At 52.0% G+C, this 21,798-nt stretch overlaps 1 protein-coding gene across 4 annotated transcripts in view; it reads right to left on the reverse strand.

The window, feature by feature from the left end:
- The window catches only part of POLR3E (RNA polymerase III subunit E), a 33,721-nt gene that overhangs the window by 10,810 nt on the left and 1,113 nt on the right, over nt 1-21,798 (reverse strand). For 2 of the 4 annotated variants that reach the window (XM_043560311.1, XM_043560312.1), the window contains exons 2-13: nt 16,690-16,764; nt 15,322-15,372; nt 12,885-12,962; nt 12,048-12,163; nt 11,570-11,652; nt 5,780-5,887; nt 5,385-5,434; nt 3,572-3,691; nt 2,515-2,600; nt 2,097-2,141; nt 1,911-2,002; nt 555-675 (exon numbers count right to left, since the gene is read on the reverse strand). In XM_043560311.1, the coding sequence (XP_043416246.1) occupies nt 555-675; nt 1,911-2,002; nt 2,097-2,141; nt 2,515-2,600; nt 3,572-3,691; nt 5,385-5,434; nt 5,780-5,887; nt 11,570-11,652; nt 12,048-12,163; nt 12,885-12,962; nt 15,322-15,372; nt 16,690-16,725 (986 nt within the window). In that variant the 5' untranslated portion in view covers nt 16,726-16,764. Of the gene's footprint in view, nt 1-554; nt 676-1,910; nt 2,003-2,096; nt 2,142-2,514; nt 2,601-3,571; nt 3,692-5,384; nt 5,435-5,779; nt 5,888-11,569; nt 11,653-12,047; nt 12,164-12,884; nt 12,963-14,399; nt 14,540-15,321; nt 15,373-16,689; nt 16,765-21,798 lie in introns of those variants that run through there. The other 2 variants (XM_043560313.1, XM_043560314.1) reach the window with 2 other exon arrangements.

Genomic DNA, 21,798 nt, shown 5'->3' on the forward strand with positions numbered 1-21,798 from the left:
TATATAAATACAACAGCACGGGAATTGGGAAGAAAATACATATAAAATATTCTAAGGTCTTTGAATTGTGCTGGATGTGGGTAAAACACAGCAATTAATATTAAACTGTGATCGGGGTGCCTGTGTGGCTCAGTCAGTTGAGCGTCTGACTTGATTTAGGTTCAGGTCATGACCTCACGGTTCATGAGTTGGAGGCCTGCATCAGGCTCCAAGCTGACAGTGTGGAGCCTGTTTAGGATTCTCTCTCTCCCTCTCTCTCTGCCCCTTCTCCACGCGCATGCACGCACTCTCTCAAAATAAACAAACTTTAAAAAAAACCAAACAACCCATTAAACCATCATCAGTTATGAATGCACACTGAAATCTGTAAGGTCCAGAAAGGAGAACTTCCAAATTAGCAGGGAGAAACAAAATAAAAAAAAAAAAGAATCCAGTAGAAGGTAAGAATGGATGTAAAATGCAGGACAAACAGAAAGCACTAAGGTAGGCTTAAACTCAAAACATTGAATTTGAATGGATCCCACGATCCATCACAGAGTCACAGAGGGACTGACCTCTTCACCACCCAGTTTCCTTGGACTAACATCGCCACCTTCTGGATGCCACGCAGAACAGCCACAGAGTCGATGGAGGGGCCCAGGAGGCTCATCAAGTTGGCAAAAGGCATGACCTTCACTGAGGAGGACACAGACAACATCAGACAAGGGAAGGGTGCCCGGGCCCGTCCCTCTCCCCTGCCAAATCTACATAGCTTCAGGTTCACTTAACCACCCCGGCATGTAAATAACACTGATGACGTGGGTAATAACAACAGCCAACTTCACTGGCTGCTTGCTATGTGCAGACACCCTGCACCTCACTGAATCCTGCAGGAAAGACCCCAAAAGGTGCTCCTTAAGGGTAAAACTATTACAAGGCACCTGGCTGGTTCAGTGGGTAGAACACGCTACTCTTGATCTCAGGGTCATGAGTTCAAGCCCCATGTCGGGCATGGAGCCTAGTCAAAAAAAAAGGGGGGGGGGCCACCCCACCTGGGTGGCTCAGTCAGTTAGGCTTCCCATTTCAGCTCAGGTCATGATCTTGTGGTTCATGAGTTCGAGTCCCGCATCGGGCTCTGTGCTGACAGCTCAGAGCCTGGAGCCTGCTTCGGATTCTGTGACTCCCTCTCTCTCTGCCCCTCCCACACTCGTACTCTGTCTCTCTCTCTCAAAAATAAATAAAACATTAAAAAAATGTTTTTAAAAAGGGGGAGGGGGGAAGACTATTACTACTGAGGCCCAGAAAGGCAAAAACCTGGGGATGACCCCATATCCTTTGCAGGAAAGCCATCGGCCTGGCACCCTGGCAGCCCCAGGCATAGCTGGGAGCTCCCCTCCGCTCAGGCCCCTGGACACCCCTGAGTTGGTATCTCAGAAGAGGAGCCCAGGTCCTGGGACTCGGCTCTTGAGGTTCAGGGCTCACATCTGCCCTAAGGGTTCTGGCCCTCCAAGTCCTCTGAGAAAGGAGACCAGTCCCTACTGTGTGGAGCCTGATGAGGACGCCTCAAAACAGTGCAAGCAAATGAACGGAACTCATGTTCATGTGCAAGGCTCTGTATAAGCCACATAGAAACCTCGTCTCTGAATCCTCATCTCAGCCCCCTAGGAGCTTAGTTCCTTTTTACAGATAAACTTAGGCTCAGGAAGGTCAGTGACCTGCCCAGGCTCACACAGCAGGAGAGTGGCCAGGGCGGAACAGGATCCAGAGCCTGGCTGCGGGAGCTTCCTTCCAGACAAGGCTGGAGCTGTAAAGCTGGGCACACTCTGGGTGGGGGCCTCTGGCCTCGCCCCTAAGTCCTTAGTCTCTCCTACATTGTTTCCCCAGGAGGTGGCAGGGCTGGGGTCCCCCCAAGGGAAAGGGTGTCCACCCACCATTCTTCATCAGGATCTTGATCTGATCGGCCAGGGGCAGGGTACGCAGCTGGGCCATGGACAGGACGTTGCTGGGGGCCACAGGTTTATCTCTGATGAAAACAGAGGTGATGGGTTACAGGAAGGGATGTGGGGGAGGTCTGGGGTGGGGGTGGGGAGGATGGCGTGTGGCCCGTATCTACTCACTTCTCCTCCTCTGGGCTGGGTGGCATCAGCATCATGAGGTACTCACTGCAGGGAAGAGGGCAGGGTCAGGGGCTCCCGGGCTCTGTCCCTGCCCCACACCTGCCTGTGAACCCAGACTGCACCTAAGCTGAAGCATCCCCAGGGAAGGGCTGGGGGGTGGGAGCGCAGACAGAAATCCATCCCCATACTCCCTAGCACCCCACCCGCCCCAAACTTGTAGAGAAAGGAAAACCATCTCTTCCCACACCCACTCTCCTGGCCCTCTCCAGAGGATGAAGGACCCCTCCCCATGTCCCTCCTCCACGCTACAGAAGGGACCACAGTCCCTAGGAAGGCCCCACATCAGAGGGACCCTCCTAGTGCCAGTGACAGGTTCAGTAGCCCATAGGGATTAACACCATGGACCGGAGGACCTCACCTGGGTGACTTGACAAGCTCTGTGTTCTCAACCCCGCTGGAACCCTGGCACAGGAGGTACTGGCGCTCGTGCTCAGAGCGGCTGTCCTGTTGGTGGAGGGGCAGGGTGGGAGGACCCTCCGCCACCCCCACCCAGCCCTTCTGCCCTCCAGTTTTCACCCCTCTATCACCTTCCACTCCAGCCACCTACTGTCTGGCCCCAAAGCCAACCAACCACCTGAGCATGGCATCCAAGGCCTCTGTGATGTGGCCTCAACCAACCATTTCCAGCTTTGTGACTGAACAGCCCCAGCACCCATGCCTAGGGGCCCTGTCTGTGACACAGGACCACTAAAAGCAACGATAAAAATAACAGCTAAGAGTCAGTGAGCACCTACTATGTGCCAGGGTCTAGTCCAATGGCTGCATATATATCTCAACTTATCTCATTAGGTAATTTGCCTAGAGTCACACACTAGGAAATAGCAGAGCTTCTGAAGTCTGACTCTAAGACTCTGTCAACACGAATCTTTCAGAAGATTCCAGAGAAATCATGAGTTGTTCCTTCCCCAGAAAAATGTTAGGGAGCCCTAGCCTCTGGTGTCTTTGGCTTTGATTCAATTGTTTCCCTTACTCAACAGTTTCAAGGATTGGGCTCAAGGTCAACACACCAGATAAAAATCAAGTATAGTCAAAAGCACCCTTGGCAAATACATGGTGAACTTGGCCCAGGGAAGAGATGGCCAGTTCTCTATCATGCGCCTCCGTTCAGGACCCGTGATGCATAAAAATACATAACTAAACACCAGCCCCACCCCAGAGCGCGTAAGATGCTAACACTTTGGCAGAGTCTGGGGGCCCGAAACCCCTGACCCAAGAAACAGCAGACTCACTTCTCGGTCTCCTGCTCCCCTGGGGACACTCAGTGGACCGGCTGGATCAAGGGACAAACTGCCCATAGGACTTCATCCTCCCTCCCTGGGCTACCACTCAATGTGAAACCAGTTCACGGTGAGACAGTGAGGCCACACTGGGCACCAGGCTTTGTTCCCAGGACCGCCCTGGGGCCCCCGGCTCACCCTCAGGCCGTAGTAGTGCAGGTGGACCCAGGGCTCCTCGGCGTGCTTCTTCTGCAGGAACTCGTACGACTGCACACGGCGCTGGCGGGCCTGCTCTGACTCAGGACGGGAGAACCGCACCTGGGAGGGGCGTGGAGGGGCGTGGTGGCCTCAGGCCCAGGACACAACCCGGCTGCATTCCGCGCCCACCAGGAGGCTGGAGAACCCCACACCTGGGGCACCTCCCACCCCCGAGCCCCCCCATTTCCTGACACAGGTCTCTTAATACAGCTCCAACCACGTCCCTCTCTGTGACTCGCCAACACAGGCCACAGAGCAGCTTTCTCTTGCCTCCGCCTGCCGGCACCCACTCTATTTCCACTCCCGCTGGCAACAGGACCCCCGTTTTCCTTTAGGAAACGCCCAGTTCCCCCTCAGTTTGGGAGAGCAAATATCCCTCCCCCGCCCCCACCCCCACACACGTTCCCAGCCACAGGAGTGGGCACGTGACTCAGACCTGAACAATCCGAGCACCAAATCCTCTTAGCCACAGGGGCTGGTTCAGGGTTGGCCAAGCCAACGAGTCCAGTCTGGGACTTTAGTTAGAAGTAATGAGAAAGAAGTTTCTTTTCCCCTGGGGTCTTGGAAGCTGGGAGGATGTGAGCCTGGAGCTGGGACAACTCTGTACCACTGGGGACAGACACCCTGCCTGAGAAAGAGGCCAAAAGAGGCAGGCAGAACCTGGAGGTGGAGATGGAGAAACCAGGTCTTGATGACAGAGTCTGAGCACCTGAATCCAGCCACACCTGAAGCTACCCCTCAACTTTTCAGTAACGGGGACTAATACATTCCATTTGGGGCTCATGCTAGGTAGATCTGGGTTTCCGTTGATTAGAGTACAGACAGAACGAAGCCCTGACTCACCCCTCCTGTGAAGGGCACCTACACAGAGGCATTGGCTGGATTATCGAATCCTGGGATTCTTTTTTTTTTAAAGTAAGCTCCATAGCCAACTGGGGCTTGAACTCCTGACCCTGAGATCAAGAGTTGCACGCTCCACTGCCAGCCAGGCACCCCAGGATCCTGGGATTCTGTATGGGTCCTTTAAGGCACATGGGCCTACAAGTGCCTTGTTAAACAAGGGCCAGTGAGTAGAGAAGGGAAGGAGGGTTCTAAGATCACTCACCAAGCTACTGAGAACAGGTGAGCGCCACCCCCCTCCCCGCCCCCAGTTACATCAGTATCTGCCTGTCCTTCAAAGATGTGCAAATGCTTACAACTTTAGCCACATTTGTTTGTCATCCGCATCAATATTTGTGCAGGACTCTTCTCTAAATGCTCATTTTAACCTAACTACGCTTACAGAGAGGAAGCTTCAGAAGCCATAAGTGGAAGGTCAATATTCTTCCAATAACGTTTGATATAGGAATAAGAATTAAGAGAGAAATGTTGCATCTACACACCCCTGAAAAGACAGAATTACACGGTTAATTAATGCGGCGTTTTCGCTCTACTAGGACCTGGGCTTCATGGCACAGGCTGAGGGTTCACTGAACCTTCTGGGCCCTGGGTCCCCAACTCTACAGAACCCCAGGGCTGCTATCCTGTTTACTGCTGGGATAAGTCAGGCCGGGCAGAGACCAGCTTATCCCCCCCAAGTCACCAGCGAAAAGGCTCTGAAGGAAACACGGTTTCAGTATCTGTCTCCCCCCTGGAGCCCATGTTCCGCAGAGACCCTCCCGGCCCCCGCAGCCTCCGGGCAGCTGAGCTCCGAGGCCAGCCTGCCGCCTCTGCAGGCCGCACCCTCCCTCTTCTCGGGGCTAGAGCTACTCACCGTGATCTGCTTCACATCTTCTTCTGCCTCGTCCTGCGAGGAGTCTCCTGCTGTGAGAAAAAGCGGAGAGAGCGCGGCCCCTGCTTGCAGCCTCCGGTGGCGCCCCTACTCCCTGCTCTCAGCCCCACCGACACGGAGGGCCTCAGGCAGGGGTGTCAGTTCTCCTTCTAGACGGAGGCAGCTGCACAAGTCAGTGGTTCTCACCGGGGACAATTTTGCCCCCGCCCCAGGGACAAGGGGAAACACGGGAAGATGTTTTTGGTTGTTACAGTCGCGGAGGGGAGTGCTAGGGCATCCAGGGGGTAGAGGCAGCCGTGCTGCTCAGCGTCCTAGAAGCCAAACCCCTGGGCTAGTTTTTTCTACACTAACAGCAGGGCTGGGGGGCCAGAGCTCACCCTCATTGGCCGCCTCCCTCTCTCGGTGCTTGGCGTCTGCCTTATCCAGGTAGGAGAAGCTGGGCCGCAGCTGCAGGATGCCGTGTAAAGGAGTCAGGTGAAGCTCACCTGGCAGAAGGGGGGCGTGGACGTGACTCTAGGAACCGGGGTCAGCCCACCGGCTTGGCTCACGGTAGTCCCGAAGGGCCCTGGACCCCTGCAAAGACCTTGACCCACGGCCAAACCACCTCCCACCTCTGCTCTGGCCCCTAGTCCCAGAGCTTTGGGACCACCAGGCCAGCGGCCACTCCCAGCACCCCCGGCCCTGCCGGATGCAGTAAACACACAACCGCACCAGGACGTGAATCCAGACTCTTCTGCTCGAAGTCACTTCTTTAAGCCTGCCTGCATTCGGCCCCCTCCCCACAAGCATCCCACACCTTCCCAGCCCGTCCCCACTCCCTTCCCCCTGGCTGCTTGCTCTGGCCACACCGGGCAACTGCTCCACACCAAACACAGCCTGCTCTTTCCCGCCAGGCCTTTGCCGGACACCTTCAATGCCCACCCCCTGCTCCTCACGCACTCAGACTGTCTCCGCTCATCCTCCAACTCTGCTCATCAAAATCCCACCCGATCCGCACAGAAGTCAGCTAGTGCAAATGTGGTTGGAGGAACGGCCCCTGGTGCGGCCAGCTGGAGGAGTGTCTACACAGTCTCGGACAAAGATCACTAGGAGGCAGTGCAAAGATAATCGACTTCTATCAAGTCAATGTGCACTTGAAAGAGAAGACATCAGATGCTAAGGCTCTGGTAAGTGGCTCTGTGAAAGCTCTCTGGGCCCCAGAGGGAGTGGAGTGCTCGCGGTCAGGAGTAAAGAAACAAACGATCCTACAAATACCGTATGATTTCACTCCTATGTGGAATTTAAGAAACAAAACAAATGAACAAGAAAAAAGAAGAAACAAACCAGAGGGGGGGAAAGAAAAAGACGGGGCACCTGGGTGGCTCAGTCAGCTGAGCACCCAACTTTGGCTCAGGTCATGATCTCTCAGTTCACCGGTTTGAGCCCCATGTTGGGCTCTGTGCTGACAGCTCGGAGCTTGGAGCCTGCTTCCGATTCTGTGTCTCCCTCTCTCTGTGCCCCTATCCTGCTCATGCTCGGTCTCTGTCTCTCTCAAAAATAAATAAGAACGGTAAAAAATAGAAAAAAAAAAAAAAAAAGCAGAGACTGAACTACAGAGAACACTGATGGTTACCAAAGGGGAGGTGGGGGGGATGGGTGAACTAGGGAAGGGATTAAGCGTACACTCATCGTGATGAGCAGCTAAGTCATATATAAAATTGCTGGATCATTCTGTTGTACACCTGGCTCTAATAGAACACTGGACATTAATTGTACTGAAATGAAAAAAATAAAAAAAGAACCATCCTACCACCCTACATAGAATAATTTTCAGCTATGTTAAAAATTTTAGTATAAAATACTATAAATACTAGGAAAACATTTTTAGGAGAACCTCTTAAGATGGCAGAAAGCATCCTAAGAAACACCACAAGAGACACAGGAGGAAAAAGGACAGGTAAGTTTAGCTACAAAAAAACACAATCACGTTGGGAAGATGGCAAAGGTTCTAGAGATGGATGGTGGTGATGGTTGGATGCCAACACGGATGCCCTTAACATCACTGGACTGTACACTTCAAAATGGTTAAAGTGGTAGGGGCACCTGGGTGGCTCAGTCGGCTGAGCACCCAACTTTGGCTCAGGTCATGATCTCACGGTTTGTGAGTTTGAGCCCGGCATTAGGCTGTCTGCTGTCAGCACAGAGCCTTCTTCGAATCCTCTCTCCCTCTCCCTCTTTGCCTCTCCCCAGCACGTGCTCTCTCTCAAAAATAACATTAAAAACAAAAAAATAAACATTTTAATAAACAATAAAAAATGATTAAAATGGTAAATTTTAGGTTCTGTATATTTTGCCATAATAAGAATTAATGAAAAGAAAGAAATGAATGGTCCCAGGTGCAAGGGTGGGCTTTGAAGAACTATCTCCTTGGGGGCTCCTGAGTGGCTCATTTGGTTGAACATCCAACTTGGGCTCAGGTCATGATCTCATGATTCATGAGTTCAAGTCCCGTGTGGGGTTCTATACTGACAGCTCAGAGCCTGGAGCCTGCTTCAGATTCTGTGTCTCCCTCTCTCTCTGTCCTCCCCTGCTCATGCTGTCTGTCTCTCTCGGTCTCTCTGTCTCTCTCAAAAATAAACAAACGTGCAGGGGCGCCTGAGTGGCTCAGTCAGTTGGGCGTCCGCCTTTGGCTCAGGTCTCACGGTTCGTGGGTTCGAGCCCCACATGGGGCTCTGTGCTGACAGCCTGGAGCCTAGAGCCTGCTTTGGATTCTGTGTTTCCCTCTCTCTCTCTGCCCCTCCCTTGCTCATGCTCTCTCTCCCTCTTAAAAATAAACATTAAGACAATATAAATAAATAAATAAACATTTAAAAAATTTAAAAAAGACCTATGTCCTTAAGGGGCACTTGGGTGGCTCAGTTGAGTTGGTTAAGTGTCCAACTTTCGGCTCAGGTCATGATCTAACAGTTGTTAAGATCAAGCCTTGCATCGGGCTCTGGGCTGAGCATGGAGCCTGAATAAGATTCTCTCTCTCAGTGGCACAAGAACAGACACTCAGATCAATGGAACAGAATAGAGAACCCAGAAATGGACCCACAAACAGATGGCCAACTAATCTTTGACAAAGCAGGAAAGAATACACAATGGAATAAAGACAGTCTCTTCAGCAAGTGGTGCTGGGAAAACTGGACAGCGACACACAGAAGAATGAACCTGAACCACCTTCTCACACCAGACACAAAAATAAACTCAAAACGGATGAAAGACCTCAATGTAAGACAGGAAGCCATCAAAATCCTTGAGGAGAAAGCAGGCAAAAACGTCTCTGATCTTGGCTGCAACAACTTCTTACTCAACATGTCTCCAGAGGCAAGGGAAACAAAAGCCAAAATGAACTATTGGGACCTCATCAAAACAAAAAGCTTCTGCACAGCTGGGGCACCTGGGTGGCTCAGTCAGTTAGGTGTCTGACTGCAGCTCAGGTCATGATCTCACGGTTTGCGAGTTCAGGCCTCGCATCGGGCTCTGTGCTGACAGCTCAGAGCCTGGAGCCTGCTTTGGATTCTGGGTCTCCCTCTCTCTCTGCCTCTCCCCCACTTGTGCTCTCTCTCTGTCTCTCTCTCTCTGTCTCTCAAAAATAAATAAAATTGGGGCGCCTGGGTGGCGCAGTCGGTTCAGCGTCCGACTTCAGCCAGGTCACGATCTCGCGGTCCGGGAGTTCGAGCCCCGCGTCGGGCTCTGGGCTGATGGCTCAGAGCCTGGAGCCTGTTTCCGATTCTGTGTCTCCCTCTCTCTCTGACCCTCCCCTGTTCATGCTCTGTCTCTCTCTGTCCCAAAAATAAATAAACGTTGGAAAAAAAAAAATTAAAAAAAAAATAAATAAAATGTAAAAAGCTCTGCACAGCGAAGGAAACAATCAGCAAAACTAAAAGGCAACGAATGGAATGGGAGAAGATACTTGCAAACGACATAGCAGATAAAGGGTTAGTCTCCAAAATCTATAAAGAACTTATCAAACTCAACACCCAAAAAACAAATATCCAGTGACGAAATGGGCAAAAGATATGAATAGACACTTCTCCAAAGAAGACATCCAGATGGCCAACTGACAGATGAAAAAATGCTCAATATCACTCATTCATTATCAGGGAGATACAAATCAAAAACACAATGAGATACCACCTCACACCTGTCAGAACGGCTAACATTAACAACTCAGGCAACAACGGATGTTGGCGAGGATACGGAGAAAGAGGATCTCTTTTGCATTGTTGGTGGGAACACAAGCGGGTGCAGCCACTCTGGAAAACAGTATGGAGGTTCCTCAAAAAACTAAAAATAGAACTACCCTACGACCCAGCAATTGCACTACTAGGCATTTCTCCACGGGATACAGGTGTGCTGTTTCGAAGGGACACGTGCACCCCCATGTTTATAGCAGCACTATTGACAGTAGCCAAAGGATGGAAAGAGCCCAAATGTCCATCCATGGATGAATGGATAAAGAAGATGTGGTATATATATATATGTATATATATATATATACAAAGCAGTATCACTCAGCAATCAAATGACATCTTGCCATTTGCAACTACGTGGATGGAACTAGAGGGCATTATGCTAAGCGAAATTGGTCAGAAAAAGACAAATATCATATGACTTCACTCATGAGGACTTTAAGATACAAAACAGATGAACATGAGGGAAGGGCAGCAAAAATAACATAAAAACAGGGAGGGGGACAAAACAGAAGAGATTTAAATACAGAGAACAAACAGAGGGTTAAGGGAGGGGTGTGTGGGGGGGGGGGCTAAATGGGGAAGGGGCACTAAAGAATCTACTCCTGAAACCATTGTTGCATATATGTTAACTTGGATGTAAATTAAAAAAAAAATTAAATAAAAATACCAAAAAAAATTTTTTTCTCTCTTTCAGGGCGCCTGAGTGGCTCAGTTGGTTAAGCATCTGACTTCAGATCAGGTCGTGACCTCACGGCTCACGAGTATGAGCCTCACACCGGTGGTGCAGAGCCTGCTCGGGATCCTCACTCTCTCCTCTCTCTCTGCCCCTCCCCCACTCATGCTTTCTCTCTTTCAAAATAAATAAACTTTAACTAACAAACAAACAAGCAAACAAACAAGATTGTCTCTGTCTGACCCTCTCCGGCTCACACACATGCCCACTCTCTCCATAAAATAAATATTAAAAAAAAAAATGTCCTTGAGACACAGGTTCAAAAAAAAGTTGATACAACTTTTGAGTCTATTCTAGTTTGTTTCTTAAGTGTCCAAATTAGTTTTATTGTTTTATGAACTCTAAATACTTACACTACCTTGTACTTTTTAAAGGCTTTATTAGACCATAACAATGGCATACAAAACCCACCCACTTAACGCATACAATTCAATGTATTTCATACATTCCTGGAGTTGTATAACCAGCACCACAATCAATCTAAGAACATCTTCATCTCCCAGAAGGAAAACCTGAATCCATCCTCAGCCACAACACATTCTACGGGCAACCGCTCTCTGCTTTGTCTCTACTGACTTGCCTCTTATGGACACTTCACATGAAGGGACTCATATATGTGGCCCTTTGTGACTGGCTTTTCTCACTGAGCATCATGTTTTCAAGGCTCGGGCATGCTAGGGCTCTGAAGCACCAGTGTGCCATCTCTCACACAGCTGCAGGACACCGTTCTCCTGGCATCAGCTGACGGACTTCCGGATTGTTTCTGCCTTTTCACTATTATGAATGATAATTGCTATGAACATCCACGTACAAGTTTTCTGCGGACAGACATTGCATTTCTCTTGGATAGATGCAGTCTAGGAGTAACACTGCTCGTGCACAAGTACCTTATATTTAAAATCAAATGCTGCCACCTGTCTCAAAAGTTATGCTGTGCGTATGTCTGTGTCCCAGGAGGACAATGACCTTGGATGCCCCATCCCTATCAGGTCAGGCAGCATCAGGAGGCAGAAGTCCTCAGTGGTGGCCGACTCCAGCTCCCACGATCTGTCATTTCTACAACTTGCCTGGCCCCTGCGGGTGTCCAGCTTTCGGGGAGCAACAAGCTGGGTACCAGGCTAAGGACAGCCTCCCCGTCCCGGCCCCCATCCTGCTTCTCTCCCACTCCAGAGACCTCGAGGAGCCACGGCGGCCCGGACGCCCAGTGCGCGTACCTTGCCTGTAGAGTGCAGCGGCGTAACGGGCCGTGTTACTGGTACTCTGGGAGGAGCAGAACGTCTGCTTGTCCATCAGCTTCCTGGGAGCAGAAGGAGAACAGAAGGGAGCAGAAGGAAACTCTAGACCCAGGGCACGGCAGACAAAGCCCCTCTACCCCAGACGTCTTCTGAAAGCCAACACCAAGGAACAGGGACCGAGGCCCCAACTCAGCATATGGGAGCCTCAGCAGGGAAGCTGGGGATGAGGTTTGTGGCCCAAGGACAGGGGTGGGTACAAGCCCCACTCCCATCACGGGGCCTCTCCACAGAGAAGACATTTGCTGCAGGGCAGGGTTGCTCCAGGCCCAACCATGTGAAGCTGGGACGCTGGTAGGGAGCACAGCACAGGGGCACGAGGGCTCAGGCGATCCACAGGCCTTCAAAAGGCTCGTACTGGAGCACACCAAAGCCTGGAGACCGGGCCCAGGGAACTCACGAGGAGTATGTGCTGCTCTCGTCTGCACAGGCGCCATCCACGTTGAGTGCGATCTGCTCCCCTTTGCTGCGGCAATAGTTGGGGTTCAGGGTGTCGATGGCCATCTCAAGCTCTACCTGTAGGCACCAAGCACCCCCACCAGATATATGAGGAACACAAGAACATCCCCAACCTGCCCACAGCCACCTCCTGACCCCAGTCCCTGCCAGTCCCAGCCCTGCCCAGAAGCAAGCCCCCAGGCTTCAGTCTCCACTGAAGGCCATAAACCCAAATTCTGACAGAAAGGCCAGAGTGCTTTCTGGGGGGTGGGAATCATGTAGTTTTGTTTGTCCTCCCCATTCTACCCTCCAAAATCTAAACTGGGTGCCAACATTAAAAAACCAACAGATTTTTCTCATAAAAATTCTCATTTCCAATTTCTCTTAAAGAATCTCGGGGTGGGGGGCTGCAGCCGCCCACCAGACAGGGTAGGGCACACCTACAGTTCTCCTGGCCCCTAGCACCCCAGCCCTTCAAGGCACTGGATGATCCCCCTTATCAGAGCTGCTGCATGCTGGCCCCTGCCTTATCCTGTGAACATGAGCCCCCCATTCCCAGTCCCTAACTCCTCTCAAGACTTCTTACTCCCTGGCCTCTCTGGAGCTGCCCACCCTCTTTCTTCCCGGAGACTTTCCTTCCTTGGTGGCTTTCTCAGCTCTGGAAGCGACTGGTTCTCCTCTGAACCCTCCAATCGCCCGTTTTGTGGGCTTCTAGTCCCCAGAGGGCCTGTCTGCTCTTTCATCAGCCCCCACCCATAGCACCCCTCCCCTCCTCCACCTCCATCAGAGGGCAGCCCACCTTTTGCTGCTTGGGCTTGATCTTGGCCGAGAGGTGTGGAATGTCATCATAGGTCATCGAGGCTGGACGCACAGGGTACTGGAGAGGGGAAGGGAGCTGTCTGTCCACTCTGCCCAGCCCAGCCCAGCCCAGCGCTGGGCTCGAAGACTCCAACCAAGATTCAATGCCAAGCAGAGACCAGAGATCCCCACTGGGCCCTTCACACTGGCTCCACCCAGCTTCCTCCCAAAGGGCCATTTTCGTAGATCTCCGACCTCCGAGGGACAAGCCTAAGCACCAGGAGCCCCAACAGGCCCCGGTGCACAGTGCCCTGCAGGTTGTGTCTGGTAGAGCCACAGGACACTGCCGTGAAGGCAAGAGTAAGGATCCGTGGTCTAGCTGCCAGTTTACAGGCCATCCAGGTAGAGAAGGACAAGGCAAAGGAGACCACGGGAAGCACAGAGGAAGACCTGACCAGTGACATGCCGTGGGCTGCTCAAGAGGGAATTCGCTACCCCATTCTCTCTCCGGCACCCTGTGAACTTTTCCGTAATAAAAAGCTGCTGATGACTGGCTCAGAGAGCCCCCTCTGGGCCTCAGTGTCACCATGTGTGAAGTTATTTTATGTCACTCTTTAATATACTGTTCTCAAGTCACTTCTTTGCTCTGCACACACTGGGGTCACCTTCCCACGCCCATCCTCACAGGGGCACCTTTCCTTTCCTTTCTCCTGCACCGAACGGATGCTACAGGATGGGCAGATGAGTCACGGTTTGAAGCGCCCTCATGCCCGAACCAGGCCACCTCTGGAAGGGGCCTGCTGGAGGCGGGGCAGCGTGTAAAGTGAGCCCTCTGCGTGGGGGCCGCTGCAGATCTGCTGTGTTCCGGCCCAAGGAAATGGTTATTTCCTAAAAGCTCAAACAACACACTGACTCCTCCCTGATTCCCGGGCAGGAACTTAGGGCCGCAGTAGGACAAATAGCTTGCAGCCCAGCTGGCCTGGACTGAGCCCTTGAAAAAGGCCCCGGCTGGGACAGGCTGGCCCACAACAGCCTGGGAGGCCCCTAGTCGGCCGAGGTTCAGGGTGGCCCTGTACCCTCCTGATCTCGGGCTGGGATGGGTGGTGGTAGACGGCACAGGTTTGAGAATCAGGCCGCGGGTCTGCTCCCAACTCTGCCTCTGGCAGCCTGTGCGCTTGGGCAGGCTCCTCACTTCACAGGGTGTCCTCACCTCACAGGGCTGCTTGGGGCAGGGAAGGAGGCTGACAGGGGTGGCCACTAGCCCAGGGCCTGGCACACCGCGAACACATATGGGGTCACTGTCACCACTGCCAGTTCCCCCATCATTTTGCAGCCAATCAAGGAAACCGGTTCAGAAGGCCTGAAGGACAGGCCCCCAGCTGCATGGCCTGTAAAGGCAGACCCTGCGGGGGTGGTGAGGAAGGACGCTGGGCCCCTTCCCAGCTCACACTTGGGGCACCACCATCGCCGCCCTGCCCTGGGCCCCTTGCAAGTTACTAGTCTCGCTGTGCCTTACCTTCTCATAGGCGGCAGGAGACAAAATACTTAAAACCATACTTATTGTTGGAAATGTAAACTGGTACAAAGCAGTCTGTCCATTACTCTAAACATTAAACACAGAGTATCCAGTGGACCCAGCAATTCGGCTCCTAGGGATATGCCCAAGAGAAATGAAAATACCTGTCCACATAAAAACCTGTACGGGGGCATTCACAGCAGCACCGTTCCTAATGGGCCTGAAGTGGAAACAACCCAAACACCCATCAGTGAATGGATAAACGAAATGTGGTGTATATATCCACACGATGGAGTACTATTCATCCATAAAGAGGAATGAAGCACTGATACATGCTATGAGTAAACCTTGAGAACATGATGCTAAGTAAAAGAAGCCCATATGACAGGATTCTGTATGTATGAAACATCCAGAACAGGCAAATTCAGCGAGAAAACAGGTTAGTGGTTGCCTAGGGATATAGGCAGGAAGGGAGACAGGGGACAAAACTGTCCTAAAATAGACTGTGGTGCTGAGGTCCGTGTTGGGCAGTGTTTCGAGCACTTTAGTGTGGATTCACCCCACCCCAAAGGGGACCCTACAGGGCAGGTATAGTGTTACCGCCACCATTTTGCAAACGGGGAAACGGAGGCAGAGAGAGCTTAAGGGCCTGGCTCGAGGGCTCACAGCTAAGTCACGATGGAGCTGGGCCTCAATGCAGCTGCCTGTCCCCAGAGCCCAAGCTTTAACCACTACACTGTTCTGCCTCTCACAGCTGCCTTGGTTTTCCCATCTTCAAAATGAGAGACTATTAACCTGCCCGCCCACAAAGGCCAAGAAAACCATCTTATCGCCCACTCTGTGCCCAGAACACCCAGCAAGGCTGAGGTTCCCCCCACTCCAACCCTCGAGGTTTCCCTTCACCCTCAGGTCTCATCATTACCTGAAACAGATAGAGCTTCTCCGCCAGACTTTTGGCCAAGTACACATCGATCTGGGAACAAGGGAAGAAGACTTAAGCAGGAGACAGAACCAGTGCCTGGCTTGCCCCGGCATCCCCCGCTCCTCAGATTTCAGGAAGGGATAGTGGCTCCTAGAGGCAGTTTGGGGGAGGAGGGAACAGCTCAGCTACTGCTAGAAACAAAGGGGATGAAGTCTCCAGCCTCCCTCCCTACAGCTCCCAGGGAGACCGGAACAAGAGTTGCTGGCCCCCTCCCAGGGCCACTATTACTCAATAAAAATGTACCTTCCCCAGGGGCGCTCAGATCAGGATGCATCCTGAACCAGGTCAAATGCTTTTCTGATGAGGCTGGGGCAGAGAACAGCCTACCCACTTGGCTGCACTTCCTCCCCTGGCCTCCACCACCTACCCTGGACCACCTGTCACACCCCTCTTAGGGAGGTCCACAAGCCGCTCCAAGAATGATCTGGCCAAACTTGCTTTCTTCTCAACACTGACCACCCTGCCCCACCGAGCAGAGGTTTTACCTCCCTGCTTGCCGGCTCTTCGTATGAACCATGTTCTCTCCCACCACCAGGCCCAAAGGAGGAGTGAAGGGCATCGGTGCAAGGGAGGCCTGTGTGAAGGGCGTTCTAGGTGGAGGGAACGGCATGTGCAACGGCCCACCTGGAGGCACTAGGATGTGTCCTGATCCGGCCTCTGGAACCTACCTTCCCAGCACCTACATCTTGAGACTCCTTTCTTTCAGTGTTGCCCACAGATCCTAGGTTTCCTGAGGGCAAGACACTGCCTCCCTCACTGCTGTCATAGCCCCCGCCCTGCATACAATGGATCCAGTGAACACTGTTGAATGACTTCTTGGTGGGCCCAGGAAGGGGGAATTGTCAAACCCATTCACACATTCAACAAATAGCCACTGAGTATCTAAGTGACAGGCACTGAACTTGGCTTTGCTGATACAATGGTGAAAGAACAGAAGCCCTCCCTGGTGAAGCCTACATTCTAGCGGAAGGAGATTTATGTCCAGGGGATGGTGAGTATTATAACCAAGCACAAGGCACGGCCATGTTCAGGGGTCTGGTGGGGGCAGGGAAGGCATACAGGAGAAAGCCACACAAAGGCGGCGGGGTGTGTCAGGGAATTCTCTTTGACAAGGAGATGCTAGATGAGAGACTGGGAGGAAGTGTAGGGTTCAGCCAGGCAGGTATCTGGAGGAAGAGGGAATAGCCTGGCTTAGGGGTCCCTGGGATGCCAACAGATGCCAGGCCGGCCTGAGGACAGATGGAAGGGGACTCATCCCTGGGCACTTCTCCCTGGTGGCCCTGGCAGAAGGTGGGAAGCAGCAGTTACCTCCTGTACGACTGGGTCATCCTCTTCATTGGCCATACTAGGGGGGGGGCCAGCCGCACGATCCTCAGACTCAACCTGCAAGGGAGAGCAAGAGGCCTGAGTCAGTCGTTCAGCCAACACTCAGGGTTGCCCATGCTGCAACAGGGCCTGCTCTGGGAGGGAAGAGCCCGAGACACAGCAACTGACCCTCTTTCAACATCTTTTCTGGAGTCAACAATGGACGGCCAATGCAAACAAAAAGAGAAACCACCAAACCCAAGGTGCAAACAGGTGGACCCAAGGCAGCACATGTCGTCTGCACCCACAGGGAAGAATAAATGACCAGTTTTAAGGGGTTTTTGAGACCACTCCCAAAGTAGAGTTCACTGCCAGGCAGGAAGATGGAGGTTGGCTGGTCCACAGCCATGATGAAAACACCCGAGCACTAGTTTGGGGCCACGAGGAAGCATTAAGGACGAGTCTGACGTCCAACAGGAAGAGCAGGCAGTCCCAAGGCTTTCCAGAATGACTCTGAGTCTGATATTTGACTTTTAAGTGAACTTTAAGCCTAACCCCGCGTGAGATGATTTTCCCGTTTTGTGTGACACAAAAGGACTCTCTTCACACACTTTAATGTATTCAACACAACAACCCCGCAAAAAAGATGGCTTGACTGTCCCCATTTTCTAATGGGAAACTGGAACTCGGGGACGCTTTGCGTGTATTAGCCAAGCCACAGAACAAGAGGATGCACTGGACTTCAAAGCCAGGCCATGTGACTCCAGGTAACAACTACAGGTAGGGGAGCTCACTCAGAGGGAAGGGAAGGGCCTTCCTGCCGGGGAGAAGGGGGGGGGGGTGGCATTTGGGCTGCGCCCTGAAGGATAGAAGGATTTGGAGGAGGGATTCCAGGTGACCGGAATCACCTCAAGCAACTGGAGAGGAAAGGCTGTAGGTCTCCACGGCAGAGGGGGAGTAATTTGGCTGGGCTAACCCTTCATATTCCCACGTGGGTCCTTTCAGAATCCCAGCGGCCCCCAGCCCCCTAGTTCTGGGTAAGACCATCACCATTTTTGTCTCATCTACTTAACTGAGCCAGTCAATATTTAAAAGGGCATCAGGGAGCCTGGGTGGCTCAGTTGGTTAAGCGTCCGAGTCTTGATTTTGGCCCAGGTCACGATCTCCCAGTGTGTGAGTTCGAGACCTGAGTCACATGGAGCCTGCTTGGGATTCTCTCTGTCCTTCCTGCACTTGCTCTCACCTGCTCTCTCTCTCTCAAAATAAACTTAAAAGGGCGTAATACCTTCACCAGGAGTGGGATTCAATGGCTGAGCTGCACCACCTGAAATCATCTCATGCATTCCAGATACACGTTCTAAACTCAGTCTGCGCAGCACCAACACCAGCCTCATCCCTGAGGCCTCTGTTCCCATCACCCCACATCAACAACTCCGGTCAGCTCTACCTTTAAGGTAGGTCTGGGGTCTGGGCACCCCCACTGCTACCTCCCCAGTCCAGACAGCTCCAATGTCTGCCTGCATGACAGCAATGGCCTAAATAAATGCTCTCCCTGCCCCACCTGAGACGCTATGATCTTTGCCCATCCCCACAGCCAGTGCCAGTGATCCTTCTGAAAGTCATGTCGGAGCCTGTCACGCCTCTACCTTGAAGGCCTCCTGTCCCACTCAGGGCAGAAGCTCAAGTCTTTACGACGCACCTGTTGGCACCACAGCCCCTTTCCCTCTCAGACCTCGCCTCCCCCGGGCTCCCTTCCTCCCTCTTCCCCAACCTCAGGCCTTGGGAACAGTTCTACCCTGGGAGCCTCATGGCTCCCTCCCTCACCTCTTCCAGGTTTTTGCTCAAATGTCACCTCACCGCTGAGACTTTCTCTGTCCACCCTATCCAAAAGTGCAACACCCCCCTCCAACTCCCGTCCCTGCTCTGATGCACACATCGCCACCTGACGGTTTATAGCTCTGTGTTTATCACCTGTCCCCACCCCCACTGCCACTAGGCCGCAAATTACACGAAGGCAGAGGCTCTGCTCTATTCTGTCCCTTGCTGTATCCCCCTGAGCCCACAGCAGGCACTCCCTACATACCTGCTTTCTGAATAAACGAACCACAGGAAGGCTACTTAATGGGGAGCTACCACAGGTTTCTGAGTGGAGGAAGACTTGAGGGAGGCAAGAAGCAGGCCAGGGGAAGCCGGCTACCTCAACGGTTCTGGCTGGAGGCCTAGATGTAAACCAGAAGCCCCAAACCGACAGTTTTAGGTGCCCGCTCCTGCCCATCTGCGCTGGTTGCCAAGTGCCGCCGATGTATGTCAAGCACCTCGCTCCTCTGAGCTGGTTCTGTGGACAACAGAGACTGCGAACTTCCACCTGAGTGGAACGGGTCACACACGTACAAGAGGCGTAGCCTGGGAGGTTCCCCTGACGTAATCATTCCTGAGAAACCGGCTTTCTCGGCTGTTGCTGGGCTCCCTAGCTGTGCTCTGCTGGCCTCTCCCCTGGTCCCTGGGGAGCTCAGGGAGGCTGACCGACCTGGAGCTGGGGCTCCTCCCCCTCCCACGGTACAGTGACCAGGGCGACACAGGGTTCTCACTTCCTTTCAGCCTCCCAGCCAACAGCATCCAACGTGGTGGCTTTCCAAGTTTTCAGCCTAAAACCTCTAGTAAGAAATCCATTTCATATACATGACCCAGAACATACACAAAATTATGTAACCAAGGCTTCACACACCCATAACTGCCCCTACTATACGTGGGGCAGTGGTGTTTTCTACCCTCGCCCATTAAAATTAAACATACTGGTAACAATCCTCTAAGGTGCTTTTACATCCCCCTAATAAATTTTTTTTTAAAGTAATCTCTATGCCCAACATGGGGCTCCAACTCACCACGAAGAGATCAAAAGCCACATGCTCCACAGACTGAGCCAGCCAGGCGCCATGTACTAATAAATCTTGATCCACGATTTTAAAAGTACCCCTTCTGGGGTGCGTGGCTGGCTCAATTCAGTAAGCATCCCACTTTTGGTTTCGGCTCAGGGCATGATCTCACGGTTTGTAGGTTCGAGCCCTGACCCTGTGGAGCCCGCTTGGGGTTCTCTCTCTCCCTCTCTCTCTGTCCCTCCCCGGCTTGTGTTCTCGTTCTCTCTCTCTCTCTCTCTCTCTCTCTCTCTCTCGATAAAGTTAAAAAACAAAACAAAACAAAACAAAAAAGAAAGAAAGAAAAGAAAGAAAAGTCCCCCTTCAACAAGTTTCCCTGAGGCTCCTCTTTTCTACCTCCAACCCTCTCAGAGACAGCCAGAGTTGTCCCTGCAGAAAAGTAAAGCACATCATTCTCCTGCTCAAAACGCTTCAACTGCCACATAGAATAAAATCCAAATTCCCTTCCATGGCCCTAAGGCCCTATATGATCTTGGCCTTGCCTTTCTCTCACTAGCTACATGGCCAGGTAGCCACTTGCTGGGCCTCCAAGAGGCCAGGCCCCAGCCTGTCTCAGGACCTTTGCATGCCACCAATTTTCCCCAGGTGTTTTCAAAGCTGGATCTTTTTCATTAGGTATCACTGCCACCCAACCCCCTTCCAGGAGGAGAGGTTCCTTGACCACCCATCTTAAAGAGCTCCTCCACCAACTGGTTCCCAGGCACCACCACGTCCATTTTATTCCCTTCATGGTTCTTATCACAGTCTGAAACTACCTATTCTACGTGCTTATGTGTTGTCCACCTTCTGCACTAGAACAGAAGCTCCACGTGGGTCTCTCAATGCTTCAATTACCTCAACCATAAAGTGGAGATGATTATACGTACTTCATCAAGTTGTTATAAGGATCATTATCTTTCTTTTTTTTTTTTTAATTTTATTTATTTTGAGAGAGAGAGAGAGAGAGAGAGAGAGAGAGAGAGAGAGAGAGAACGAGATTCCCAAGCAGGCTAGCAGACTCCACACCTTCGGTGCAGAGCCTGATGCGGGGCCGATCCTACCAACCACAAGATCATGACCCGAGCAGAAATCAAGAGTTGGACACTTAACCAAATGAGCCACCCAGGCACCCCAGTATTAGTCTTTTTAAAATTCATGCTGTTCTCCCAGTGCCTAGAACAGTGCCTGGCATGAAGTAGACACTCAATACAGTACAAAGAATAATTAAATAAGTACATGAAATCAGGTGGTTACAGACCCTTAACCCAGTAAGCCTAACTCAGGCCCAACCAGAGACTGGTGGCCTCACAGTGTGGGCCTCATGGGTACTTGAGAACAGACAGAGGCTATGGCCCAGGCAGAAGCAGGCTTCCCAGCCACAAGTCAAGCTTCCCCAACTGCAGTGACTACCAATGACCACCCTGGCCTCAACCGGGCATCTTGCAGCCATAATGGTATTCTGGGGGTGGCTCCATGGCCTTGGGCACACAAAATTTCCCCCAACAGGGAGCTGCCAACAAATGTAAAGGGGACAAGGGTAGCAGGTGGAGCCAAGGGAAATACCTAAATACCACACCTGGGTGTATCCCTGTGTGCCTAGGGATCTAACCTGTCATCCAATCGTAAATGCACAGGCAATTTCAAAGACTCTCCAGCTACTGGGGGGAGAGGACAAAATACAACACAGTTAAGAGGAGAGTGCCCCAAGGCAAAGGGTCTCAAGGCCAGGATTCTGCCTCTGTGCCTCCAGGGCAAGGCATCTCCCCTCTCTGGGCCACCTCTGTTTCCACCTCTGTTAAAGAGTTAGCCTTGAGAAAAAGACCTAATTAGCCCTTAATTGAGCATCAGACCCTTCTCTAAAGACTTCACACACGTTCTCATCTTCTCAATAGTCCTTTAAGTCAAGATTCATCATTCCCAATTAAGAAATGAGGAAACGAAGATTCAGAGAGTATTAAGTAATTCGTCCAAGGTCACAGTGCTGGAGGAAAGCAGAACCAGAGCAGAAACCTGGGTCCGGCTGATGTCAATGATCCCTTTCTTAACCACTATGCTGCACACCTTTCGAGTAAAAGGCAGTATGGTATAGTGGGTAAGAGCCTGGACTCTCAGAGCAGAACTACCCCGGTTCAAATCCCACCTCAACTACTTCCCAGTCATGGCCCACCTGGGATTGCTTAATCTTGAAAAATCTCGCTAT

The sequence above is a fragment of the Prionailurus bengalensis genome, chromosome E3, assembly GCF_016509475.1.
Source record: "Prionailurus bengalensis isolate Pbe53 chromosome E3, Fcat_Pben_1.1_paternal_pri, whole genome shotgun sequence".
Taxonomy (NCBI): Eukaryota; Metazoa; Chordata; class Mammalia; order Carnivora; family Felidae; genus Prionailurus; species Prionailurus bengalensis.